Genomic DNA, 25096 nt, shown 5'->3' on the forward strand with positions numbered 1-25096 from the left:
TTTCAGGTACTGAGTCCCACCGGTCTCCCTTGCAACAGACTGTTCAAGGTGTCCCGTAAATCCTTGACTTTCTATCCTGGGGTGACCTGGGACCTACTAACTTTTCCTGACTTGATCCAACCCTTTTTGAAATCTTTGCAATGACTCTTTAAAAGTACTATTCATCTGTGTGATCTTGGACACATTCCAACTTGCTCTATCCAAGAGGGGGCCTGGCCTATGACTTTCTTGCTCCTCAGTAGATTCTGCCTTTTCTGACTTGCTCTGGTTGTCCTAAAGTGTTGGTATTGTGCATGTTCCTAATTCTGCCTTTTTCCCTCCCTTTTTATTTAACTTATTGGAGTGCCATCTTAAGCTAAGCGCTCACCTCTGTCTGAAAATAAGTGGTGTTGTAACTAAGACTTGTTCAATAAGTGATCAGGGATGTATATATATTAATAGTGACTGTTTGAACTTGCTTGCCATATTAGTGTTAGTGTATTTTACAAAGTGTGTTTTTAAATAAATCATTATATACTTTCATACCCAAGCTCTGGTCAGCGTTTGCTTGTACTACTGTATTTTGGTACCTATCTTGTATACTCTATATACTGTCTAACTCTTCTTGAGAGAAGTCTGGCTGCTCAGCCACAGCTACCAGGTAAATCTGGGCGGTACAGACTGCTACCAATTGGGTTTACTGCCACCACCTGTGGTCTTAAGCCTTTTGCAGTGGTCTCCAAGGGAACTGCACAGGTTTCTGCCTAACAATTATTCACTGTAAGCTTGGCAAGCTAGAAATGTAAAAGCTTAAAGCTATTCTCGGGTCCAGCCTGTGCAATCTTTCCTCCTCCTTGCTGGGATGAGGTGGAGGATAGAACATGGACAGAATGATCTTCTGATTCAAATGGAAATCAGACACAACTTTAGGGAAGAACGAGGGTTTAACCCTCAATACATCTCGGTCCTTGTGGAAGACAGTATAGGGCGGCCCAGAAGGCAGTGCCTGCAACTCGTTCACTCTTCGTGCAGATGTTAAAGCAACCAAGAAAACGTTTTTCAGCGTTAGTAATCTTAAAAGACATGTGTGCAAGGATTCAAAAGGGGCACACATCAAAAACTTTAGAACCAGATTAAGGTCCCAAACTGGGACTTGGAAAGAAGGAGGTAACACATTGGTGAGTCCTTTTAAGAATTATATTATCAAAGGAATTTTAAAATAGGAACATTCTTCCGAAGAGCGCTTGAAGATGGAAAGCGCTGCAAGATAACCTTTAATGGTCCCAACATTGAGACCTCTGTGTGCCAATGATAAGAGGAAGGATAACACTTCTGGAATAGAACACAGAAAAGGATCAACATTCTTTTCCCTGCACCAGTTGCCAAACTTCTTCCAGCGGCAAAGGTACAAAGATTTTGTTGCTGGCCTTCTCGCCGAAAGCAACATCTCCATGACGTCATCCGGAATGTCCCAATCCTTATAGCTCAGCCTTTCAGATACCAAGCACGAAGGTTGAGAGTCCTCACCTCTGGATGGAGAACCTGGCTGTCCTTTTGTGAGAGAAGGTCCTCTCTGAGGAAGACTTAACGGACGGCAGATGGACATATCTACAAGGTCCGGGTACCACATTCTCCTGGCCCAATCCGGGCAATTAGGATCATGTGATTTCCGAAACGTCTTAACCTCCTGATGACTTCAGGAATGACGTAGATTGGAGGGAACACGTATAGCAGTGAGAAGTTCCACTCCAACACAACCGCATCCCCTAGCCCTCCCCTCCGGGGAAATTCCCTTGAGCAATACCTTTCGGACTTCCGGTTGATTCTGGTTGCAAACAGGTCTACATTCTTCTCCCTGGCTAGATGAACTGCCGATAAGGAGATTCCTTCCTGAATAGCCCAATACCAGAGCCGCATTGCCTCTCTGCACAGAGGTAGTGAACCTACACCTCTTTTGTTTAGGTAATGCATGGCCACTGTGTTGCCCGTCATTATCAGGAATGTGTTTCCCCCGACAGATGGCAGAAAAGCCTTCAGCACTAGTCTGATTGCTCTCAGCTCCAAAGGGTAGCATGTTTACCTCATCCACCACGAGTGGTTTTTCTCTGGCCTCTTTGACTGGCCATTCCTCTCGCCTTCCCATATGAGGAGTAACAACAATAGGATCGTCCCCTCCAAGATTGTCCCGATGCATGAAAAGGCTGAAGTTGCCCAACAGCAGCTCCTAAAGATTTGGCTGCTGCTTTCGAGGTCTGCAAGCTCTCATCAGCCCTGTTGCCGAAAAGATGAGACCCGTCAAAAGGCATGTTCAAAAGGCGGTTTTGCACGTCTGGTGCGAAACCAGACTTTCGCAAGCACACAAATATGTGTATCACTGCTAGTGGCCATGGACCTGCTCGCCCTACCTGCAGTATCCAATCCAGACTGAAGGGATTCCTGTATGGCCTCCTTTCCATCTCCAACGATGGCTAGGAATCCTCCCCTTTCTTCCCCTTCTGGTATGTGCTCCGCCGCCACTGCAATGCACGCCCACAGAGTGTACGAAAATGTTGCCAAGGCACATGTGGAGTTAGCCGATTTTAATGCCATTCTCCCAGCTGAAAATACCTTGCGTGCCCAACCATCGACCCGCTTGTCGTCCCTATCCGGCGGGATAGAAGGGTGTGCCACCTTATTTGAAGCTGTGGCTGCCTGGACCACCAGACTCTCGGGAGTGGGGAGTTTGGACAGATAGCCGGGGTCGCTACTGGAAGGGCGGTATTTTGACGTGAGGGACTTATTCACAGGAGGAATTGAGTCCGGGGTCTCCCAATTTTTGGCCACCCTATTTTGTAAGGCTACATGGAAGGGTAAAATCGGATCTTCAGTGGGGCCATGATCCAATATGTCAGTCAGGTCATCCTGGATGAAATGAGTTGGTGGTCTAGCCCATCCTAAATAATCCACCACCTTTGTCATTAGTTGTCTGTATGAGGGACTGGCATGTTCCCCTGGTTCTGGTCTGTCAAATTCTGTCTCAGGTGATGTGTCAACGCCACTTGCATTATGCAAATTTACCACTAAATCCCTCATTCTGCTTTCCTCAGAAATTAGACATTCTGGGACATTAGGGGTGCCATACTCTAGGCCAAAAGGAACATACTCCAAAAATTGAAGTCAAGGATTTAAAATATTCCTTCCTTGGCAGAGGTTTATAGATTTTCTCTGGAGGAGTTGTTACAGTGGAGGCTGAAGGTTTTGTAGTCTTTGCAGCTTTTTCTTTTGCTGCATTTTTGTCAGTTTCTGGCTGAACTGGAGCCTTTGAAACTTTTGGCACTGAAGGCTTCGGGGGTGGGGGGGTTTGACGTCAAAACGCTCTTCGAAGGCTCATCCTTGAAGGAGTGTTGGGTTCCAGACAGCGTCGATGACCTTGAGCGGTCGGCTCGACTCAAGCGATCTTTATCACTCGGGGTCCTGGAAGGTTCCTGATCTTTTCTCCTTCGATCACCCGGGCTCGAGGGCATGCAAGTGTCGGAACGGTAACGCTCTCGGCCGGCTTCCAAAGAAGGCGCGGACCAATGCTTAGCCTTTTCAAAAACCTCCATCATTTGAACTCTAAATGCTTCCCATTCTTCGGAGGAAGAATGTTTTGTGGGGCATTTCATTTTCTTGGGGGATTAGTCAGAAGATGAGGTGGAAGGGGACCGGTGGCGTCTCTCTTTAGAATTTTTCATCGTAGATGAAGAGTAGTGGGAAGCACTTTGGGACCTAGACCCATGTTTTCGCCTTCGTGTCGAGGAGATTTCTCCTCATGGGTTCTCGACTCGACGCTTGAGGCTTTTCTGTCAAGTTTTCGACCGACCTGTAGCTTTCCCTTCCTCTCTCACAAGGCCATGCCAGTCATTGCTTGACACTTCGTACAGGCCTCCATGTCATAGTTTTCACCGTGGCACCACAGAAATTCTTGGTGCAAATCCGTGATTGACATTTGGGAACCGCAGGTTTTACATTTCTTGAACCCCGAACGCGGGGTAGTCGCGGTGGACGATGAGGCCATCTCGAATATCTCTTCATAATAACTGCCTCACAGAACTATCGAGGCCCCCCGGGTCTCCGAAGCAACACATACTGCAGAAAAACGGAACTGAGGCCAACGAGCGCAGCGCGTGCTATTTGTATACCCAATGACGTCACCCTCGACGGAGGCCTTTGAGGGACATCGACTCGACGCATGGCACCCTCTGCTGAGAAATTTCCGAAGCAGCCAAAGCTGGACGAATACATCTAAGATGAGGAATACGTTGGAGGACACAATCCATTCGACACACCCTTTTACAATGAATCAGAACATGGTGGTTAGGGCTCTATTGCAAAATGCACTTTGATTTCTAAACATGTTTTTAGACACAGACGGGAGGTAAAATGAGTAATCCCAACCTTGTGTGGTCGACATCTGCAGAAAGTGCATTGAGTTCATGGTCTGATAAGTCTCGTAGGTAGTAGATATAATCTCCTGATGTTTGAGAGTGTGACCAAAAGAGTTTGTTTATTCTGGTCAGTAGTAAAACATGGGATAAGCTAAATGCTTAAACCTATTTAGGAGTTTCAGTTTGTGCGATAAAGTGGAAGCCTTGTAGATTGGAAAAGTTGCAAGGGAACAGATGTTAACTTGCCCTTTGTATTAAAATGTTTAGAGGGGATTAGTAATTTCTTCGGTTAAGTAATTTTCGAGGTCATCAGAGTTTGTATGTAGCGCACCACTTAGGTCTTTTAAAGGCGCCAGAAGTCTGTGGAATGGTGATGGCCATCTATAGTTCAAGGGAAATAATTATTTAGCAGAACTTCCTCTATTTGCTCAAATAAGTCAACAATACCATGTGCAATCATACTTTAAGATTACAGGCTTTCGGCCAGTTACTGCTAGCATCGAATTATGTTTTCAAAAGTAAAAGATTTCTTTGAAGAGGTGCAGCCCAATCATATTTGATGGGTGGAGTGTTAATAAAAGTATATCTGGGAGTTTAGTTTTTTTTGTGCAGAAAACTATATAAAACTGCAAACTGACGATGTAATGTTGAGGGTTGGGTTGGTCCTGCAACACCATACCGCTGCCTGTACTTTTTGCACAATAAACTTGCTTAATGTACCACCATGTATGCGCTTCTTAGGTGGTGGGCTTGTTTTTGGTTAAGGTTAAAAAAAAAAATAAAGATCCGCCCCAAAAGCTCACCAGACTAGTCACAACTTGAGGCGCAAATTGCAAGCAATTTAAGGATATTAAATTATGGTGTTACTAGATTTCCTTTGACACAGAAATCGATGCGATTGCTAGCATTGTACCCGGCCCAATTATAAATGACATCCTTACAAGTATTATGTTTCACTGTATTTAGTAATTGCCACTATGTAAAGTAGAAAGTTGTTGCTATTATTGTTGCTATGCAGGTGGGTCTTCACTTCTACCGGATGCAATAGATCTGACATGTTCAGTAATTGCAGCATTCTTTATTTTTTTATTTATTGTGCATTTGTAAGGCGCTTATACATCAAGTAAATTGTGTTCCAAAGAGCCCAGCGAACAACAGGGAGGTAATGTGGGAAAGAAAATCAAATATAACAATGAAAGATAGAGGCAAACCTACTAGGCTTTGTGAGCATTCAGAAGGTGCAAGTGCAGAGAGAGAGAAGGGATGAGGACTGGGGGTTAAGTACTAGGTGTATCAATAGGGAAGTGCTGGGGATGGAGCAGCTGTAAGTGCCTAGGGCGGAGTGGTCAGCTTAATGGAGGCCTGTGGTTGCATAGGCCAGTGGGTGCCAAAGCTAAGTGCTAGGTGTAGGATATAGGCGATTGGGTGTGGGACGCCAGGACCCAGGATGACATACAAGGGCACTGGTCACCAATCTCAGCAACTGTGGGATTGACAGAGGAGGGATGGAAGGAGGAAGGGAAAGTCTTGAGGAGCTTCCAGAATTTGAGATCTGGCTCAAGATGAAGATGAAGGGGGAGGCTGTTCCATAGGAGGGAGCCTACGCTTCTATAGATACGGCATGCTGAGTAATTGCAGTGCACAAGGCGCAACATTACTGGATGCCATAGGTACGGCATGCTGGGTGAAAACAGCACAGTAGGCACACTTATTATAGCTGCCTTGGGCATGCAGGATAACTACATCAGATTAGGCTCATAAATTCTAGGCTCCACAGGTAAAAACACATTGGAAGGAACACATCCTGGATAATAACTGTGCATAAAGTGCTCTTCTCGGACAAATGCAGGTCAAATGGAGCATATCTTCCTGGTGCTCAAGGCATGGTGCACTGGGTAAATAAAATGCATAGGTGCAATTATCCAGGTGTTAATGGCATGCTGAGTACAAGCACTACCTATTGTCACAGATGGCCCAAAGAACATTACAACTCTGAGATGGTTCAGGGGTTTTTATTAACATTTTTAGCAGGGTGCCAAGGACTGTGCCTTGCTCTCATCTAGATAGATTGTTCCCTAGCCCTGAGCTACACCCTCACCCACCCACCACCTTACACACACTCACAGCATAACCAACCGATAACTCACTAACTCGACCACACCACTTCATGTTTTCCGCCCCCCTACTGATCTTACCCTTCTCCCATCGAACGTCTTGCACTAGCCACTAACTGCAAATTCCTGAGCCATTTCCACGCAGCTGTACCGAAACAAACCGTCTGTTTTTATAGGCTCATTTCCTGGTGGATTTGGTGACAAATTGCAGGTTTCAGCATTTTGGTGCATTCATGCCTCGGATTCGGCATGCCCAGCTGAGACAGTAATTCGAGTAACAGACTGCTTTCATTTAAGCTCCTGTGAGCACAGAAAGGATAGGTGAGCAGTCTAATTAACACATCTAAAAGGTGTTCCGGAAGACAGCTGCCACTTTAGGTTTGGGTTTCTCCTTGGGCGCACTAGCCTAAGGTTTGATTAAAAACATACTTGCATCTTTCATCTGGTACCGTCTGACAGCAGCTTGCCTTAGCCCACTGCCTGCTCTTTGTTCTCATTTAAGCAATTTCACTGTAAGGGATCTTAGACAGGAGACAATCAAATGTCACAGGCTTCTTGCAAGCTTACCTTTAGGTCTGCTTATAGGACACAAACAACTTTGCATTTTTGTACAATTTCAAAAAACGTTCTTCTGATCATGAACAGCAAACTGGAATTATACGCATGTGACCTTATCATACAGTCGCTTTTGCTGGGTGTATTTAAAGCTTCAAAATAGAGTAAAACCCAGATTAAATCTTTAAAGCAGATATTAATTAGCATTTTGGTGCTTGTATACTTCCATTGATGAAGGTGAAAATAAATCTAACATGACATTTTTCTTCATTTGCATGGCATGTTTCTATAGTATTTTCTTTTTAATACAGTCACATTTGGTTATCAAATGATGTGTGTGCTTTCCAAGTCCGGTATAAAAAACAGGGTATTAATTTCACTTATCATGGTTTTCCTCAGCTATTTTAGCAATTGCCATTTTTGACGTGGAATTTTCACCACAGCCGTTTTCACAGCGTTTAACAAATAATACGCGTGTTTGGGATAGGGGAATAAGGGGGCGGCTGGCAGGGTGTGGGACAGGGCAAGCGGGACCTCACTGGGGGCTGACCCCCCCCTCCCTCTTTGGGGACAGGGAATCCCTGGTTCACAATTCTATAACATCTCCCTTACCATCAGAGTCCCAATTCCTTATTGTACACATGGGGCTAATAAACAAATTTATTGGGGCCTTTAAACGGGATTGGTTTGGTTGTTGGCCCTTCCGTGCTGACCGAATCAAGGGCATTGTGTCTCTCGTTGCAGAGAGATGTACAAGGGCTGAGAGGGGAGGAGCCGTTTTGGAGCGAACCAGTCATGGGGCGGGAGCCAGCACGGGCATTGCTACGCTCAGAGCCAGCACATCCTAGAGGCAGGATCACATTGCAAATGTGGCGGGTGGAGCGCCCACAGAACGCTGCCGAGCCCAGGAGAACCGAGAGCCCAGATAACAGCATCTGGGCACCAACGGAGCATACCGGCAAGTGACAGCACACGAATAAAGGAGAGCAACCAGCAAACAAACTACCTTAGCGGTGCGGTTCCCATGCTACAGGAGCTGCCGATCCCTCATAGAATGATGCCACAGACAAACATATACGCAGTTGACGCGAGTAGAAAGAGGAGGGCAACCAAGCTCTGAAACACTCCAAAAAGGGACTACTGGTGATAACTGACTGGATGAAGTATCCGCGGGCCCTTGTAGGAATATAAGAAACCAGAAAGAAACATGCAGAGGTGGTGACACTGAAGCCAATAGCCCTTGAGAGGGTATCAGAGATCAAAGAGCAAGAAAAACACCAAGAGGGGTTAAGTTTGAGCATTTACACTTAAACCAGTTAAAAGAATGGCTTACCTGTTGAGCTATCTGAGTGAGGTGAGCTGCTTGTAGTGCTGAAGCTTGTAAGTTAACTGATTGCGTTGTTGCTGAGCCGTTACTGCTCCCTTTGTGAAGTCCCTCCATCATCGGCTAAAATAAAGAAATGTCAAGAGTTTAAAATATTTCTACCAATAACACATTGCATTACCGTTCCTAACAGTACATATTTATTTCAGTGCCAATTTGGGCCATTATGTAATTTTAATGTAGTTTTACAGCATTATTATCTAGTAGTCTAATTATTTAATAGTCGATTCTACAAAGTAAACATTATAAAAAGAGCCATGAAAAGTCACACTGGTTCTGGGCATCTTCCTTTCCTTAAAATGTGAACTAGGCGCTAATACTGTAGTAACAGAGCTGGCGAGTGTTCACTTTGCTCGGCTCGCTCCCTCCTGTGGCACAGCCTCCCTCTGAGTCTTGAGCAAGACCGCAAGTTCCGAAAAAGCATCAAGACCTTTCTCTTTGCCTCCTCTCTTCCCTCATAAACCTACAGCAGCATGACTGATGTGCAGGGCCCTTATGTGTCCTTGTGCCCTGACCCCCTGACCCGCAACATCTCTCATCCCAGTCACTGTCTTTCTACTGTACTTAATTGGCTCACCCACTCATCAGTGATTGCACTTCCTTTCTTATCCTCTCGCACTTAGCCTCAGCACCTATCAATGAGTATCCAAGCAACTTATCCCGCACTACCCCGCTTCTGCACATGCACGTTCTAACACTCACAAGGCATAGTAGGTTTGTCCCCCCTTCCCTTTATTCTCATTATTTGTTTGCACTATTATTCCAACTAATTATCCTTTCTGTAATTAATTCGCTACCTTCCCCTGTCCCCACCCGGTTTGCCCTGTGGACGCAAACAGTTTTGCTAATTGTATAAGCACCTAATAATAATAAGTGACAAATAAATAAAATAATGCGAAGTTATTTCGGAGCACTTGTGTACATCTTCTTGTAAGATTATGAAAATGTAAATCAGAGACTACTGTACATGGTCCCCTTTCCTCAACAATTTTAGCAAGGGCCTTCCCATGGGGAACGGATCAGAACATTTCTTTGTGGCAGCAAAACATGTATTACTTCACCTTTTTTGAGCGAAGCCGGGCCCATGCATGATTTCGGCCTGCTTCCTATAGCCCAGGGGTCTGCAAATTGCAGCTCTCCAGATATTTTGGGCTATAACTCGCATGAAATTCCAGACTCCGAGGCGAAACCTGGCAAAGTCGGACACTTCCTACTGCCCTCAGCAGATGGATGCAACCCCTCACTCACTCCATTTCTCACTATACTTCTGCTTTCTACATTGTTTTTTCTTCCTTGTGGTGCTGCTTCCATCGCTGTACCACCATCTTGGCCCATGTGCGACACCTCTGGCCCCGGCTCCTTCCTACAACCGCGCCTATTCCCTTTGCAGTGTTGTGTTCTTCTCTAGTTAATACCTCTGTGGTGCCTGTAGTTTATTTTTTCTTTTCCAGTTGTTTTCCTACACTTTACTTCTGTTTCTCATTCTGTCCTTCTCCACTCTCCCCAAGTTGTCTCCAACTCCCTCATTTTACGCCTCCCACTATTTCCCATGTCCTATACTCATGCTCCTTCCCGCAACTTCAATAACCTCATCTATCCTCCCCTTTGTTCGTCCCCCTCTCCTCTTAATCTTGATCTTCGGAATGCGCATTCCATCTGCAACAAGAACCACTCTCTTCAACACTCTTTCATCACAATCTTCATTTTCTTTGTCTCACAGAAACAAGACTCACTCCTACTAATCTCATCACACCTTTTCCTCTATACTACCCCTTTCGCCCCGACCCTTCATGCCATGGGGCTGGCAATAGTATTCTCTTTGTCTACTTACACTAGACTTCCTCCACCGGCAAATCTCACTCTCCTCTATCTGCCTTCTGAATAACAGTTCTCATCATTCACTAAGCCTCTTTCTATTGCTTTTCCTCTGATCCATCGCCCTGTGTCTCTTAATTTTTTTTTGTAATGATCTTGACCACCTACTATCTTCCCATCTCACTAGATGCTCCTCTGATTCTTCTGGGTGATTTTAACTTCCATCTTTCCTCTACCCATTCAGCTGTCCAACTTCTCGCTCTCCTCGATTCCCATCTTGCACCTGTCCCCTTTTCTCCTTCCCATGCTTCAGGTTCTTCCCTGGATCAGATTTTTTCTTCTCTGCTTCCACTTAACTCAGTTTTCACCCTTCCCATTCATTCATCTGACCACTCTCCTTCCCGATTTCCTTATTTCTCAACTAAAGTTATTTAAGCCCGAGTTGTTAGAAAAATGTACAGATTGTTTTGTAGAGTAGATTATGTACCAATTTGACTGATAGGACCGAGGTGCTTCAGATCCCAATATAAGCATGAACACGCATTTGATGCGGAAGTGCAACTTCCGTCGGATTTTAGAAGAATGCGAAGTCTACCCTGGGAGGAGATCATTATTAAGGCCAAAAAACAAAAATTCAAAAACTGGTTGCGCTAGTATATGGTTACCCTGACTCAACGGGATGCAGAAGAAATGACAACAGCCATATGTAAAAAAACGCACTGTGGCTTTATGGCAACGTATTAAGTCTCATGGGATGCCTCAAACATTGCTCCAACTGAATAGCGTTTCAGAGGCATGGATCTCCCACTTCAAAAGTGTCATTGCTAAAAGTTCTAGTGAAGCAGAGTACATCTGAGACATGAAGAGGAATGGGACATGCCTCATGAGAAAGAAGACAATGTCTCATTAGGGTTGCAGGTAATGCTAAACTACCAGGCCCAGACAGCCTATCGAATGCCATTTAAAAAAAAAAAAAAAAAGAAATGGGCAGAACTATGGCCCACATTTTTATGCATACTATTTGAACAGGTTGTGAAAAATAAAGAAGTCCCTCCCTCATGAAAATCTGCAGTAATTGTTCTGAGTTCAAGAAAGGCGATAGGGCGAACTCCAAAAATGATCGCCCTCCTAAACATTCCAGGCAACATTTGTGCATCCCTAGACCTAGTGACGGATTGGATTAAAGAGATCTATACCAATCTGGTTTTGTGAGAGGGGCAGGCACATCACTAAACAGTTTTATTCTCAATGTTTTAAAAAAAGAAATAGCACTATCTAAGGGGATCACCATCTATCTAGCATTTATAGATTTCTCAAGGGCATTTGATAGCATTGACTGTAATCTCCTGTGGTATAGCTGTTGAAGTGGGGCTGCCTTGCTAGCCTGGTGGAGATTATAGAGGCATTATATAGTTCATCACCACTCTGGGTGCGATTGAATCAAGGAGGACAGTTAACTAGAGTACTTTGTATGTATAAGGGTGTGGGATATATATACCCACTCAGCAGTACACCCCCACCCCCACATCACCATGCTGCGCATCTGCATTCACCAGCAAAATGGCTGCGCTGGCTCCTGTGAGCACCATGGCCTCAAAACTGCATTTTGCAGCGACAAAAAGATGGCTGCACCATCTTGCCCAGCACATATTGGGCAGGATGGAACAAGGGAGCACAATGAGGGAGCTTGCCAGTGTGTTCTTACATATACAAAAGAAATAGAGTGAAAAGCAGCACTGCTTTGCTGCCAATGCCAAAGTCCCCATTGAAAGGGGGGTATTTTACCTTAAAATGATGCTTCTCGGATGCTATTCTTATCTGTTCTTCCTCAAACTACTGTTATTAATAAGGCCCTGCCATGCCCATTCATATCCCCATTGTGCTTCTGCAAAAACAAGTGTGACCCCTGAATGACAGGCTCTGTCAAACCAAAATCTGAGAATAATCAACAAAGACACTTCATTTTCCGCCTCACGGGAAAAGCTTAAAGTGTCAATGATCAGTAATTCAAAGATACTCCAGCTCTGGGCTATGTCAATTTCAGTGCATAGGTGGCTCAAATAAACTACTGCCTACAAGAAAATAACGATGGCTGCAAAAAAGTGTGGGACTCCTGATGGAAAATCAAAAACTGAATTTGTTAAAAAGGGCTTTGCAAACTAAATAAGAAAAATGCTTGTTTGAGAGTACTATGTTGAACAAAAAAGTCTTCTTGCCTAGCAATGTGAAAGGGGATTGTACTGTGAACATACAATGTATGAAATGGTTCTATTCAGCCGGTTTTCTTCCAATTCAGAAGAAAAATAAATACAATTAAATCAAACTTCAGTGGCTGCGGGGGGGGGGGTGTCAGCCACAAACAGGTTTCTGCTGAGAGGATGACAGAAACAATAGGGGCCCTCTCAGTAGATACTAACACCCCAGTGATAATTACTAGGTTGGCCAGAGTCTGCTCTGGGCTGAGCACTCTACAATGGAATTTCTAGGACACGGAAGTGTGAAGTGGAGAAGGGGCAATAAACCTTCAACCCTCACCTTACTCTTGAGGAAATGACAGTTGGTAGCTGAAGAGGAAAAAAAATGGTTCAGTGCAGGCCAAAGGACAGCCCATCTGTTTCCAGAAACTTGTTTAAAATTAACTTTAAAGACTTATCTTTGCAGCAGGACTTTGCAAAAATATGGAAATTTAGCGGTTTAAATGTGATTTTTGAGGCTTTCAAATAAGAGGTCTTGGCTGTCAATAGCATGTATGGGACACAAACGCCAGAAGAATGTGAATCATGGGGAAAGGACATATGATGGAAAGTTAAAAATTAACAGAAATATGCCCTCTGATAGTATGAACACACGTGTAAAGTTAGACTTTTAGGCCGAACATTTCACACTGAAAATGACCAAAGATGATTAAACGTACAAAACAATGTTTCACAGATTACAGAGTTGGACTGCAATGGTCTGCATAAAATATGTAACTTGTGTATTTAATGTGCTAAGAGACTTAAACTGTATAAATGTACAATTTGTGGCAAAATCAGATTTTAGCTAAAGTAACTGTGGGAGGTTTCTGAACATTGTTAAACTCGCATCATAAATCTGCCATCCTGCCCTTTAGAGCCTACCAGCTGAGAACAAGGTGGGGACTAGCACCCCTGACCAATAGAGTGGGTTAGAGGTCTGTTTAGCTAAGCCTGCCGAGCCATATACTTCTATGATATCACTATGCATTATAAATAAGAGTCCATGACAGGACTCAAGAGACACACTCTTCCTGAAGTTCCTGCTCTGCGTTCCCGATCTCCATTCATCTTGCCAATTCCAGATTTTCCCTACAAGGCCAAAGCATTGCCGACCCTACTCCAGAGCCCACTGCAAAACCCAAGCATAGCCAATTCCTACTCCAGCAAGGCCATTGATCCAGAAAACCCCCCCACTAATCCCATTAACAAAAAGGGGAAAGCGGTGGTACCTTTTGCATCCTGAAATCAGACCGGCTTGCTGCCCACCAACTGCTTGCCCACTGACTGCATCCAGCGGTACCTGTGCCCTCCAGTGACCCGAATTGCCCAGCTGTTCGCTACCTGGTGACCAGACCTTGCCCAGCTGACCTTTGCCAGGCACACCACCGTGTGGTGACCAGACCCTGTTGACTGTTCAAAAATCCCAAAACTAAAAAGTCGACCGAGTAAAATCCCCACCCCATAGAGAAACAGCCTACCCTGTCGTGCCTTTGTCCTTTTTCCACTCTCCAAGTAGTCATATTTATACCCTGGTAACTTGTTGAAACTGTTAGAATTATCCTTGTATCTTGTCCTTGATGTTTAAGTGCTAGCGCCATCTCTTTTCAATGTCTGGTGTAAATTATAAGCCCTTAGTTATATTTGGAGTAATCAAACTAATTTCCATATATTTTATTGTTGGGGCTGAGCACTGACGGGACAAGGTGAACCTCACTAATCACCCTGGGAGCTTACTGTGTTCCTCGTTAACAATATAGTCTAGATAATTTTGTTTTAAGTATCCTTTGACTCTTTTAAACCCAACGTTTCATTTTAACTGCTCTATTTCCCTCAAACTGAATCCCATTCCACCCCGAAAATCTCATCCAAATCTTACGCTACTACCATCCATTCACTTCTGTAATATCCCAGTGATATACATATATCCTTGTCAAACCTTCCCTGGTGGGGGATAAGAGAACACTAGGACACAGGAGGATATATTGTCAACAACAACTTTATTAACCTGTGTTTTCCTTCTTTTTTTTAATTTTGATAAAGGATACGCGTCACTGAAGTCCCTTCAAGTTCCAGTAGGAGTCTCTTCCTCACTCTGGTAAGTATTGTAAGTCTCTGGAACTACTTGGTTCCTCATCTCTCTCCTCCTTGCTCTTATTCAATGTTTACTAATCTGTGGATAATGGTTTTCTTAACAGAGTGTTTCTTACTTAAGACTTTACTTTCCAGCAGACTTGCTTCTATGCAAGATAGAGACTTATTACCTCTTTGTTACGGCAGAATAACGCTGTCTGTTTTACATTCTGTGTGTCAATGTCTTGAATAAATCGCTATGTTACATTGAAAATCAGCTACATCTTCCATTTTTATCAGAAAACATGCCGAGGGATCAGAAGAGGTAACGCATGTAACCTTGTAATGTATGCCACAGCGGATCGTAAGACTAACTGTCTCTTCAGTGCCGTACCTTTTAAGGCGCAGCGTTGGTTAGAAAACTCATCCCCTTTTGGGCGTCTATCACACCGCGATTGGACTCTGCTCGGCCCGCTGGTTCTCAGATGATTCAGCTTTACAGCTGACAAAGGTTTCTCTTCCGTCAACACAGGGAGGCGGGCCCCACATCTTTAGAGCCGTTGTGAAAAGCTGCTTGGTCTAACGTTTAATCTGTGGCTTTCCGCATAAACAAAGGATTATTTCTCCTCAACTGAACACTTCTTGGGCGCAACGTCATCCACTGCTAACATACAACTCTTCATCCGGATACAAGTAAAAAATTCAGGACCAGGAATACGACGAAGCACTTCTAATATGCCCATTTGTAACCGACATTCTTCTCTTCTCCCCCTTCTCTCTCCTGGCAACCAAAAACACACAAAGCATTAAAGAAAAGCACCCAGTCTTCAGATCCATATTTCATTCATATAAAAAACTGTCCATCACTTCCCCAAGCACTGCCCAGATGTCAACCTTTGAGTTTGCTGTGCAGCCTGTTATTGTTAGAGCTCTCTTTCAAGAAGAACCCTTCACATACCCCCATCCCCTTCTGGGCCCTTATGTTCAGGAAGGGAATGAGCATGTGACAAAAAGTCTGCTTGGGCCATCAATCGACCCGGGTGATGAACAGTTTTAAAGGAGAAAGGAACCATTGTAAAACTCTGGGATTAGTGTCTTTATTCTGTGCAAGCCACACCAGGGGTGCATGATCCGTCACTAGGGTGAATTCTCTTCCTTATAAGTAATACCCAAGTGCCTCGATGGCCAGACATTCTTTTTCAATAGTCGCGTAGTGCATCTCATGAGGAAGAAGTGTGCTGCTAATGAACAAGATGGGTCTTTCTGCTTCACCTTGGTTCTGGTACAGAACTGCCTCAAGGCCGGTTGCAGAGGCATCAGTATGTAAAATAAATGGGGCTGTATAATCCGGACAGCAAAGAACAGCTTTATCGGTGAGGGCATTTTTAAGAGTTAAAAGCGGTTTGTTTTCTCGTTCCGCCATTCCTTTTAGGGGGAAGTTGAAGCCTTCAAAGGATCAGTCAAAGGGGCTGCGATTGTTGTAAAATGAGGAATGAAACTCCGATAATATCCCACGAATCCTAGGAAAGCTGTCAGAAACTGTTGCTGTAGGATCCTGCAGGAGTGAAGGTGGCCCTCCAGACCCCCTAAGCCTGCCAGCCCAACAATCCTGATTCTATAAAACTATTGGGCAGGCAAACCAAAGGGGAAAGGGGAATGGAGAAAACAACAATTCAGGAACTCCTACTGCTGGCACTTCTGTCTGTCTTAACAGGAATGTATTTTAGGTTTAAACAGTAGAGAACCTAAAATGAGAAGGTAATCTTTTTAAATATATTTTCTAACTCTCTATACAGGACTGAAAACCTTAACACTGTTCTAGTTACCTGTAGCCTAAGCTTGATAGCTTATAGGCTTTTTCCTTATGTGTTTTTATATTGACCACAGACTACTGTAAATGCTTTTCTTCACCAAGATTCGTAATGTCGAAATCCATAAAGTACTTCTTCATCACTTCGTTTTTTCACTTAAAAAAACTTTTCCTTTTGCACACAAATTATTGTCCTTAAATAAATACCCAGAAAAAGATTTACTGCTTATACTAATCTAGTCTCTTGTAACTCAGAATATGGTTCTTTTCTTCATAAAAATACCTGGTGCTTTTTAAAAGATGAATAATCCGATAGGCTGTCAGGAATATAAAAAAAATAAATAAAAACGGAAAAGTTTTCAATTGAAAAAAGTCTACCAACTTCAAAGTCTCTCGTACGAAGCGTTAGAGATAAACAAAATCAACGAAATCACAAAATGGCCGCGACGCACACACGCACCACGTCGTAGGGTCCTTTACTCTAATCGCGTGCATGGAACAAAATACTATGAACACGCTGACTGAAAGCTCGCGTATAGTGCCCGCAGCAACAGATAACAAGTTAGTAATGTAAATAATGTTAAAGAGTTAAAAACACAGCGAATCAGAACCGCACACCCCATTAATAATAATTAGCACATTACACATGAAATAAAATCTTTACATCAAAAACGCAAAATACAAGTTTACAGTTCCAATTATCAGTTCAAAACTAAAAGTTGTTAAATTACAAATTCTTGAATCCTTTACAAATTTACACTGAAAGTCCAGAATCACTAAGCTTAGTCTTTTTCTTGAGGACAGGGTACTCAGCTGCACTGCAATCAGACGCTCTTGTGTTTTTCTTTCTTCTGCTGCTGTCTTCTAACTATGAATGGGTTATTATACTTAGATGAAGTGAAAACTAAAATATTCAGTAGTCTACAACGACAAAGTGAAAACTGTAACTTTATTTACTGCAGATAACTAAAACATGTCCTACTCTGAGAGAAACTTTAATGAAAGGCAGTTTAGAATTATAGAAAAGATTCCAAATGACAACACAATGTTGACTGCAATTGTCTAAGCCAATCAATGCTGAAAAAGGTGTTCCACCATCTTGGCTTGGGAGAATTTCATCTTTCTAAATGAAAAACAGTTAAGGGAAAAGACAATGAAAATTACTATACTCAAACCAGAATCTTCCTAATACTTAAATCAATCTCCCCTTCTAATTCTCCAGAAAGAATGCCGGAAACGCCCAAATTTCCTAGGGCCCTTGCCAGTATGAAGTACATAATGTGGGAACCTGACAGAAATCTCAGACCTGTCTGCCATTCAAAGGGAATTGTAGTCGTTGAATTGCTGCCAACTTTTCTTTTTGTGGTCTGATAACCCCTTGACCTACAAAATACCCTAAATATTTTGTATAAAAATTGGCGATATAAATCTTCTTTGGATTCACGCGACGGCCTGCCTGTTGTAAGGCTTGGAGAATGGCTTCGAAGCGTTCCTTCCAAGACTGGCTGAACACAATGATATCATCCAAATAAGCACCTACATATCGTTCATGACCCTTAATGAGTGAATTCACCAGCCTCTGAAAAGTAGCAGGTGCTCCATGTAAATCAAAGGGAAGAACCGTGAATTGATAGGGTCCAGTAGGCGTTGCAAAAGCTGTTTTTTCTCTATCAGGTGGATGTAATGTTATCTGCCAATACCCTTTTGTAAGATCGATAGTAGTTAAGTACTTTGCTTTACCCAGTTTATCTAACAGGTCTTCTATCCTAGGCATGGGATGCGCATCAAACTTTGAAACTTTGTTCTACTTTGCAAAATCCAAACAAAAGTGTGAACTCCCATCAGGCTTAGGCACTAGGACCACTGGAGAAGACCAGTCACTGTGAGAAGGTTCAATCCCGCCCAGCTCTAACATCTCCTGTGCTTCTTGATTGTCTGAATCTTGGCTTCAGGTATTTTATAAGGACATAGTCTAACTGTAGTATACAGTAATGTGTTTATGTGATGGTAAGCTAGAGTAGTTCTTCCCGGAAAAGAGGAAAACATTTCTGCATATTTCTCTATTAATTCTGAAAGTTCCAGCATTTGAGTTGAAAATAAATCATGATTTATATTCAAAGCTTCTTTTCCCCATTTTCTTTACCAACTGTGGGAAATGTTCCGTTTGCAGCTCATTGGTATTAATCATAACTATGGTTGAGCAGGTTCCACCCATTTCTTTAGTAGGTTCACATGATAAGTTTGTAAAAGGTACCCTCTGATCTGGTTGTCTAACCTTATAAGTCAGCAGTCCAAGTACTACTTCTACCAAATAAAGGACCTCTCCAGGCTGCTCACATTTTATTTTCCGAGGTTGGTAGAAGAACTAACACTTGGTCTCCCTTTTAGAAACTTCGTAACTGAGAGTTCCGGTTGTAGTATTGTTCTCGCCTTCCCTGGACTTTTATCAAGCTATGGACTGTAATTTTTCTACACTTTGCCTCAGTCGATATGCATATTCTGTAAGAGATCTCCTGTGAAGGCTCTTCTTCCCAAGCTTCTTTTAATACGTCCAACAAAGTTCTCACTGGCCTACCGAAGAGAAGTTCAAATGGTAAAACCCAGTTGACAACTGTGGGGTGTTTCGAAGCGTCAGTAATATCCAAGGTAATAGCCTATCCCAATTCCTCGCTCCTGGTATAGTAGTTTTCCTCAACATCTGTTTGATGCTTTGATTATAACTCGCAACAAGGCAGTCTGTCTGGGGGTGATAAACTGCTGTTTTCAAATGTTCAATCTACAGAATATCCCAAACTTGTTTAATAATAGTAGACATAAAATTGGTTCCTCAATCCGTTACAATCCTCTTTGTTATACCTACCCTACTTATAAATGGAATTAATACATCACACATTTGCTGTGCATTGGTTGACTTCAGCGGAAAAGCCTCAGGATACCTTGTGGCATAGTCGACAATTACGAGGATATACTTGTCTCCTCGAGATGAAGGATCCAGGGGCCCCACAATGTCTATACAAATACAGTTAAATGGCTCGAGAATTATTGGCATCGGTTGTAAAGGTGCTTTTGGGATTGCCTGACAGAACCTGGCAACCTGAGTATATACTCCCGGCCAAAAAAATCTTGCCAACATCTTTTGGGTCGTTTTGTCGGTTCCCAAATGTCCTTCTCCAACTTGCAGATGTGCTACCTTCAACACAGCTTTATAATATTTACTGGGGACTAACAATTGTCGAACTGTTTTCTCCTCTGCTTCCTTCGTCACTCGGTAATATAAACCCTTCTCCTGAACGAAGTAAGGTCCATTCTCAGATGGATTCTCTCGGGCGTCCATTCGAGCATGTTTCAAGAGTGGGTCTAATTCCTGGGCCATCTGAAAACCATCACCCCCTTCATCTAGCTTCCAGTCAACAGCAATGGGTAAAACATTTTTTTCTCCCTCCTCTTTCCAGCCTTCTTCTGTCGGCTCGACTTTTCCTTTGGCCATTTCTTGGTCATAAAAGGGGGCACTTTCTAACCATTTCTTCTCCATGTTCCTTACTAACTGAGGAAAATTGGGTACATCCGACCCGATTAAAAGAGGCTCTGGCAATACAGGCATTACAGCTGCTTTAACTCCCAATTGTTCACCAGCCACTTTTATCTTGATTTCCTTTATAGGATAACTTTTTACATCCCCATGTACACATCTAATTGGAATATTTCTAGTTGAATCAATCATTTCACCTACCAGTTCCGAGCTGACTACCGTCTGCAGACTCACTGAATAAATCAAGCTCTGGTTGGCTTCCCATCGACCTCAGCATCACATGTATATACATAAAGAGACTTGGCCGGTGGAATATATTCTGGGTTATCTCCTTCCTTTGGAACCTCAAATGATTCTACGTCCATTGGTTCCGGTTTCACTCTTTTAGGGCAAAAACCTGGCCAGGTGTCCCCATTCTCCACACTCAAAGCACTGAGGTCCTTTAGAAGTAGGACCAAGCTGGCGAATATTGGTAGGTCGCTGATAGGTCGTGGTCTACTATTTTCCCAGTCAGGCCAGCTGATCGAGTTTGGCAACCTTTGGTTGATGGTCTGCCGGTTGAAGGAGAAGGCCCCACAACGGGTCTTGAGGTTCCTGTATAGGTTAGCAGTCGGTCTTGTCCTGCCTTCTGAAAGGCTGAAGCAATATTGACCACTTCGAGTAAACTGGGCCAGTGATGTTGTCTAACCCAGAGTTGTATGGGTAAGGGTAGTGCTTCAATGAACTGTTCTAGTACAATTTTTTCAGCCACTGCTAGCGTCATTGTTGTGATGGTTTGCAACCATTTGTCTCCAGAGATCCTTCACCTGATGGAAGAGTTGACGAGGAGTCTCATCAGGTTGTAATTTGACTTCTCTAAACTTTATTCTATAAGCCTCCTCATCAGGTCCGAGCCTTTCAAGTACTACTCGTTTCATGTCCATATAATTTGCATCTTGCATGGGGTTCGCAGCCTGGTATGCACTTTGCATCTCTCCTGTCATTAGTGGAGCGATGTAATGGCACCATCTATCTATGGGCCGCTGTGCGTTTCTGGCCACTCGTTCACAATTCACAAAGAAGCAAGCAGGGTCTTCTCCGGTTGCATATTTTTGAAGGACGGTGGCTGGTACTTGGGAATGCCTCTGCACATTTGTAACCTCTATTAATTATACCTGCTGGACCTGAAGAGCTTGTTGGAAAGCCTGACGATCTGCCTGTGCTTGTTGACTCTGCAAATGTAGTGCTTGTTGTAAAATATGTTGTCCTTCACTTAAAGTTTTAATTAAGGCCTCCATGGTGTTCACTCTTATCCCACCGCTGCCACCAAATGTCAAACCTTCCCTGGTGGGGGATAACAGAACACTAGGACACAGAAGGATATATTGTCAACAATAACTTTATTAACTTGTGTTTTCTTTTTTTATTTTGATAAAGGATATGTGTCACTGAATTCTCTTCAAGTTCCCGTAGGAGTCTCTTCCTCGCTCTGGTAAGTATTGTAAGTCTCTAGAACTACTTGGTTCCTCCCCTCTCTCTCCTCCTCCTTTCTCTTATTCAGCGTTTACTATTCTGTGGATAATAGGTTTCTTAACAGAGTGTTTATTACTTAAGACTTTACTTTCCAGCAGACTTTCTTCTATGCAAGATAAGTTTCCCAGATGCGTGAGGTCATGTTCTCTTAGATACTGATCACCTCTTTCTTACAGCAAACCAACGTTGTCTGTTTTACATTCTTTGTGTCAATTTCTTGAATAATCGCCATGTTATGTTGCGATCTTTAATGTTGAAACTCAGCTACAACCTCTTCCACTTTTATCAAAAAACATGCTGAGGAATCAGAAGAGGCAACGCATGTAACCTTGTAATCTATGCCATAGCGGTAAGACTGTCTTCACTGGCCTTCAGTGCCGTACCTTTTAAGGCGCTGCATCTCTGTTAAAAAACTCCTCCCCTTTTGGGCGTCGAACACGCTGCGATTTTATCTCTGCTCAGCCCGCTGGTTCTCAGACGATTCAGCTTTACAGCTGACGAAGTTTCTCTTCCGTCAACACAGGGAGGCGGGCCCCGCCTCTTTAGAGCCACCGTGAAAAGCCGCTTGATCCGACGTTTAATCTGCGGCTTTCTGCATAAACAAAGGATTATTTCAACTCAACACTTCTTGGGCGCAACGTCATCCACTGCTAACATATAACTCTTCATCCGGATACAAGTAATAAATTCAGGACCAGGAATACAACGAAGCACTTCTAATATGCCCATTCGTAACCGACATTTACCTCTTCTCCCCCTTCTGTCTCCTGGCAACCAAAAACACACAGCCCATTAAAGAAAAGCACTCTGTCTCTTCAGATACATATTTCATTGATATAAAAAACTGTCCATCATGTCCCCAAGCACCGCCCAGATAATGTCAACCTTTCAGTTTGCTGTGCAGCCTGTTATTGTTAGAGCTCTCTTTCAAGAAGAACCCTTCAATCCTCTAGCCCAAAAACTGCACTCCAAATCATAGTATTTTACCTGTTTTTTTATAAAAAAATCTTTTGGGGAATTTAAAGCAGGAATTGAGAACATTGCCAGTTTCCAACGTGTCATTCGGCTGCAGCATTTTTTAACTTCCGCTCATTTTCGAATTGTATGCTTCTTGTTGATCCATTGCCTTGTGATTGCTAGCGTTTGTGCATTGTTGCCTTAGTGAGAAAACAGATACTTCAAATTTTTAACCACATTAATTATTTATTTGCCATTCCAGAGTGTCATTTCATGCTATTGCAAAGGGTTTGCCTCTTAGTTTGTAAGGGAAGGTCAGATTTTGATTCTGTTTTCTCCCCCTTATTCCTGACTACCTGCTGCTTCTTTCTATCCACTCAGAATTTGATTAATTGTGGGTTGAGGAAACATTGCAAAGGGGGAACCTTAACTTGGGTGCTATCTCTCCCAATTCAAAAAGTGCTCCCATTCATGTGTGCTGTGTAGATGTTCTACTAGAAGGTTAACCAAGTGCATTGCTTCCATTTTCATTGTTATCACCCATTGGGGATTGCTGCCCCATATTAAAAATTGTATGAACTCTTGAATTTTAAAAATAAATAAAATATTGCCTTTTCACCAACCGGCCTGGTTCATGGTCCATTGTGATCCAGGGTATTTGAAAAAGGGTGTGTGATACGAGCTGTGTACCATCTCAAATTGAATTTGCATAGAATAAATAAAAAGGCATCTCAGTTGTGCGCTACATACTAGGCTGAGACCAAGGTGTGTGTCGCCCGATTGAAATCCTTAACAAGGGTCTGAAGCAAGGTTGCCCACTAGCACCGGCACTATTCAAGCTATTTATATCGTTCCCATATTGTGAAAAATAAGCAAGTTGGATCAAAGCCCAAAGCTCATTTATGCAGAGAAAACTGCAGCTCAAGAGAAATTGGCCTCCGATACATCGGAAGCTTGGGGGCGCTGGCCCACAAAAGGCAAGAGTTGACACTTAGCAGGATCCGGATTACCAGAGGCTTTGTCCGCATCCCATCATCTTCGAATCAGTTTGAGGAAGAGCAGAATGTGCCACTCAATCAGCGAAGGATATTAGTTTTGTTGGCCTCGATTCCTGCCTTAAAATCTCTCCCATATGCAGATATAAGATCCGTCCACTTGTTTGATGGACACCATCTGGGGAAAAGTGCAGTACATTTCCATTCGAGGCTGATTGAACTATTAGTCAGTGACTGCCAGGATGATCTCCGCCAGAGCGGTTTTCGAGACCTATTACCCCCAAAGGCAGGGGGCAAAGGGGTCAAGACAGAGTGTGGGATAATTTAACAGTCAAGTGCTTTTTCAAAGCAGATCAACGGAGGCAGGTCAATCAAGACCGTGCCTCTTCGAGTTGGGAATGGCTCTCCAGTGCTCACCCATTTTCCACAAGAATGTGCCCAGGCTTCGAATACATCCGACTACATAATTGGCTCCTGGAACTCCAGAGACCACAATTCATTCTTGAACACAGATTTTAACGATATGTTCAGAGGGGCTGAATATATTTTCTTACAAGAAACTTGGCTAAGAGAAACACCATTCATTGATGGGTATATTTTTCTCAGCATCCATTCAAAGAAGGGTGATCCAGGGCTCCAAGGGTGGGCTATTGTTGGTGGCCAAAAACAGGTCCCAGAGGGCCCCAATTCCTGTCAAAGGGTGGGTGAGGAACAGTAGATGACAAAGGTATCAGATATCATCAATGGCACGAAGGTCCAGACACTTCTCATAAACATCTATTATAATCCCCTACTTGAGAGCTTTATAAATTAAATTGAAAATGCCCTCTATGATTGGGAACATGATGGGGTGGGTACTCATTGTTTTGGGGGGAGATTTTAACTGCAAGAGTTTGGTTACACCAGGAGAATTTGTACAGTTGGTGAGGAGGGAAACAAACTCTGCGAGTGTCATTTCCAGGAAAAGGGCCAACATTGGGAGAGAATGGTCGCTTTTTCTGTCAAGATGGGGATTTAGCCAAATCAATTTACTAGGAAATGGCACCTTAAAAGACACTGCCACCTGGTAAAACGCCATCTCCTCAATAATAGATTACATTTTCATCAAAAACATTGATGTAACAAGGGTGAGGGATTTTGAGATTATGCAATCTAAACTGAGTGACTACTCCATTCTACTCCTGATGATTCAGCCTGCCATTCCCCTACCTAAGCCAGACTCAATTGATAAGAGAAATCTGATACTTCTGGGGGACAGGGCCCATCTAACTCAGCAAAGTAAGAATGTGAGGGAAACAGTTGGCTGGCGACATGGTGGACCGAGTTGGGACCTGTGGAAAGGATAGGGATACCCTCTCCCTCCTCCTTCCATGAACATTTAGAGAAGTTGGAGAGGAGATGGGTACAGTGGCATGCCCTTTTGACCGTATATTGCTGGTAAAAGTCGCACATTTGAGACAAAAGGACAGCTGCGGGGTGCGTGGCCTGGAGCATCATCCATGAAGCTGCTCCACGGATGGCCTCTGTGCGGAGCCCGCTTTCGCTTTATATTTGTAATGGTTCCCGCGTCTGAATTTGACCGATGAAACCATCTCCAACAATCAGAAGTTGCATAGTATGACTGGGGAAATGCAGGTCACTTGAATTGCCTGCATCAGCCAAACCGAGGCTGCAACCCCTCTGCCCTAGCCATGGGACCCCTCAAGATGGCGGACAGACCCAGCGAGGAGCAG

General features: G+C 43.4%; 1 protein-coding gene across 8 annotated transcripts in view; it reads right to left on the reverse strand.

The window, feature by feature from the left end:
- Positions 1 to 25096, reverse strand: part of ATF1 (activating transcription factor 1) — a 935797-nt gene that overhangs the window by 630403 nt on the left and 280298 nt on the right. For 7 of the 8 annotated variants that reach the window (XM_069653441.1, XM_069653442.1, XM_069653439.1 and 4 more), the window contains one exon: positions 8388 to 8501. In XM_069653441.1, the coding sequence (XP_069509542.1) occupies positions 8388 to 8498 (111 nt within the window). In that variant the 5' untranslated portion in view covers positions 8499 to 8501. Of the gene's footprint in view, positions 1 to 8387; positions 8502 to 14954; positions 14974 to 25096 lie in introns of those variants that run through there. The other variant, XM_069653438.1, reaches the window with a different exon arrangement.

Source organism: Ambystoma mexicanum, chromosome 3q (assembly GCF_040938575.1).
Source record: "Ambystoma mexicanum isolate Mex_15411 chromosome 3q, UKY_AmexF1_1, whole genome shotgun sequence".
NCBI lineage: Eukaryota > Metazoa > Chordata > Amphibia > Caudata > Ambystomatidae > Ambystoma > Ambystoma mexicanum.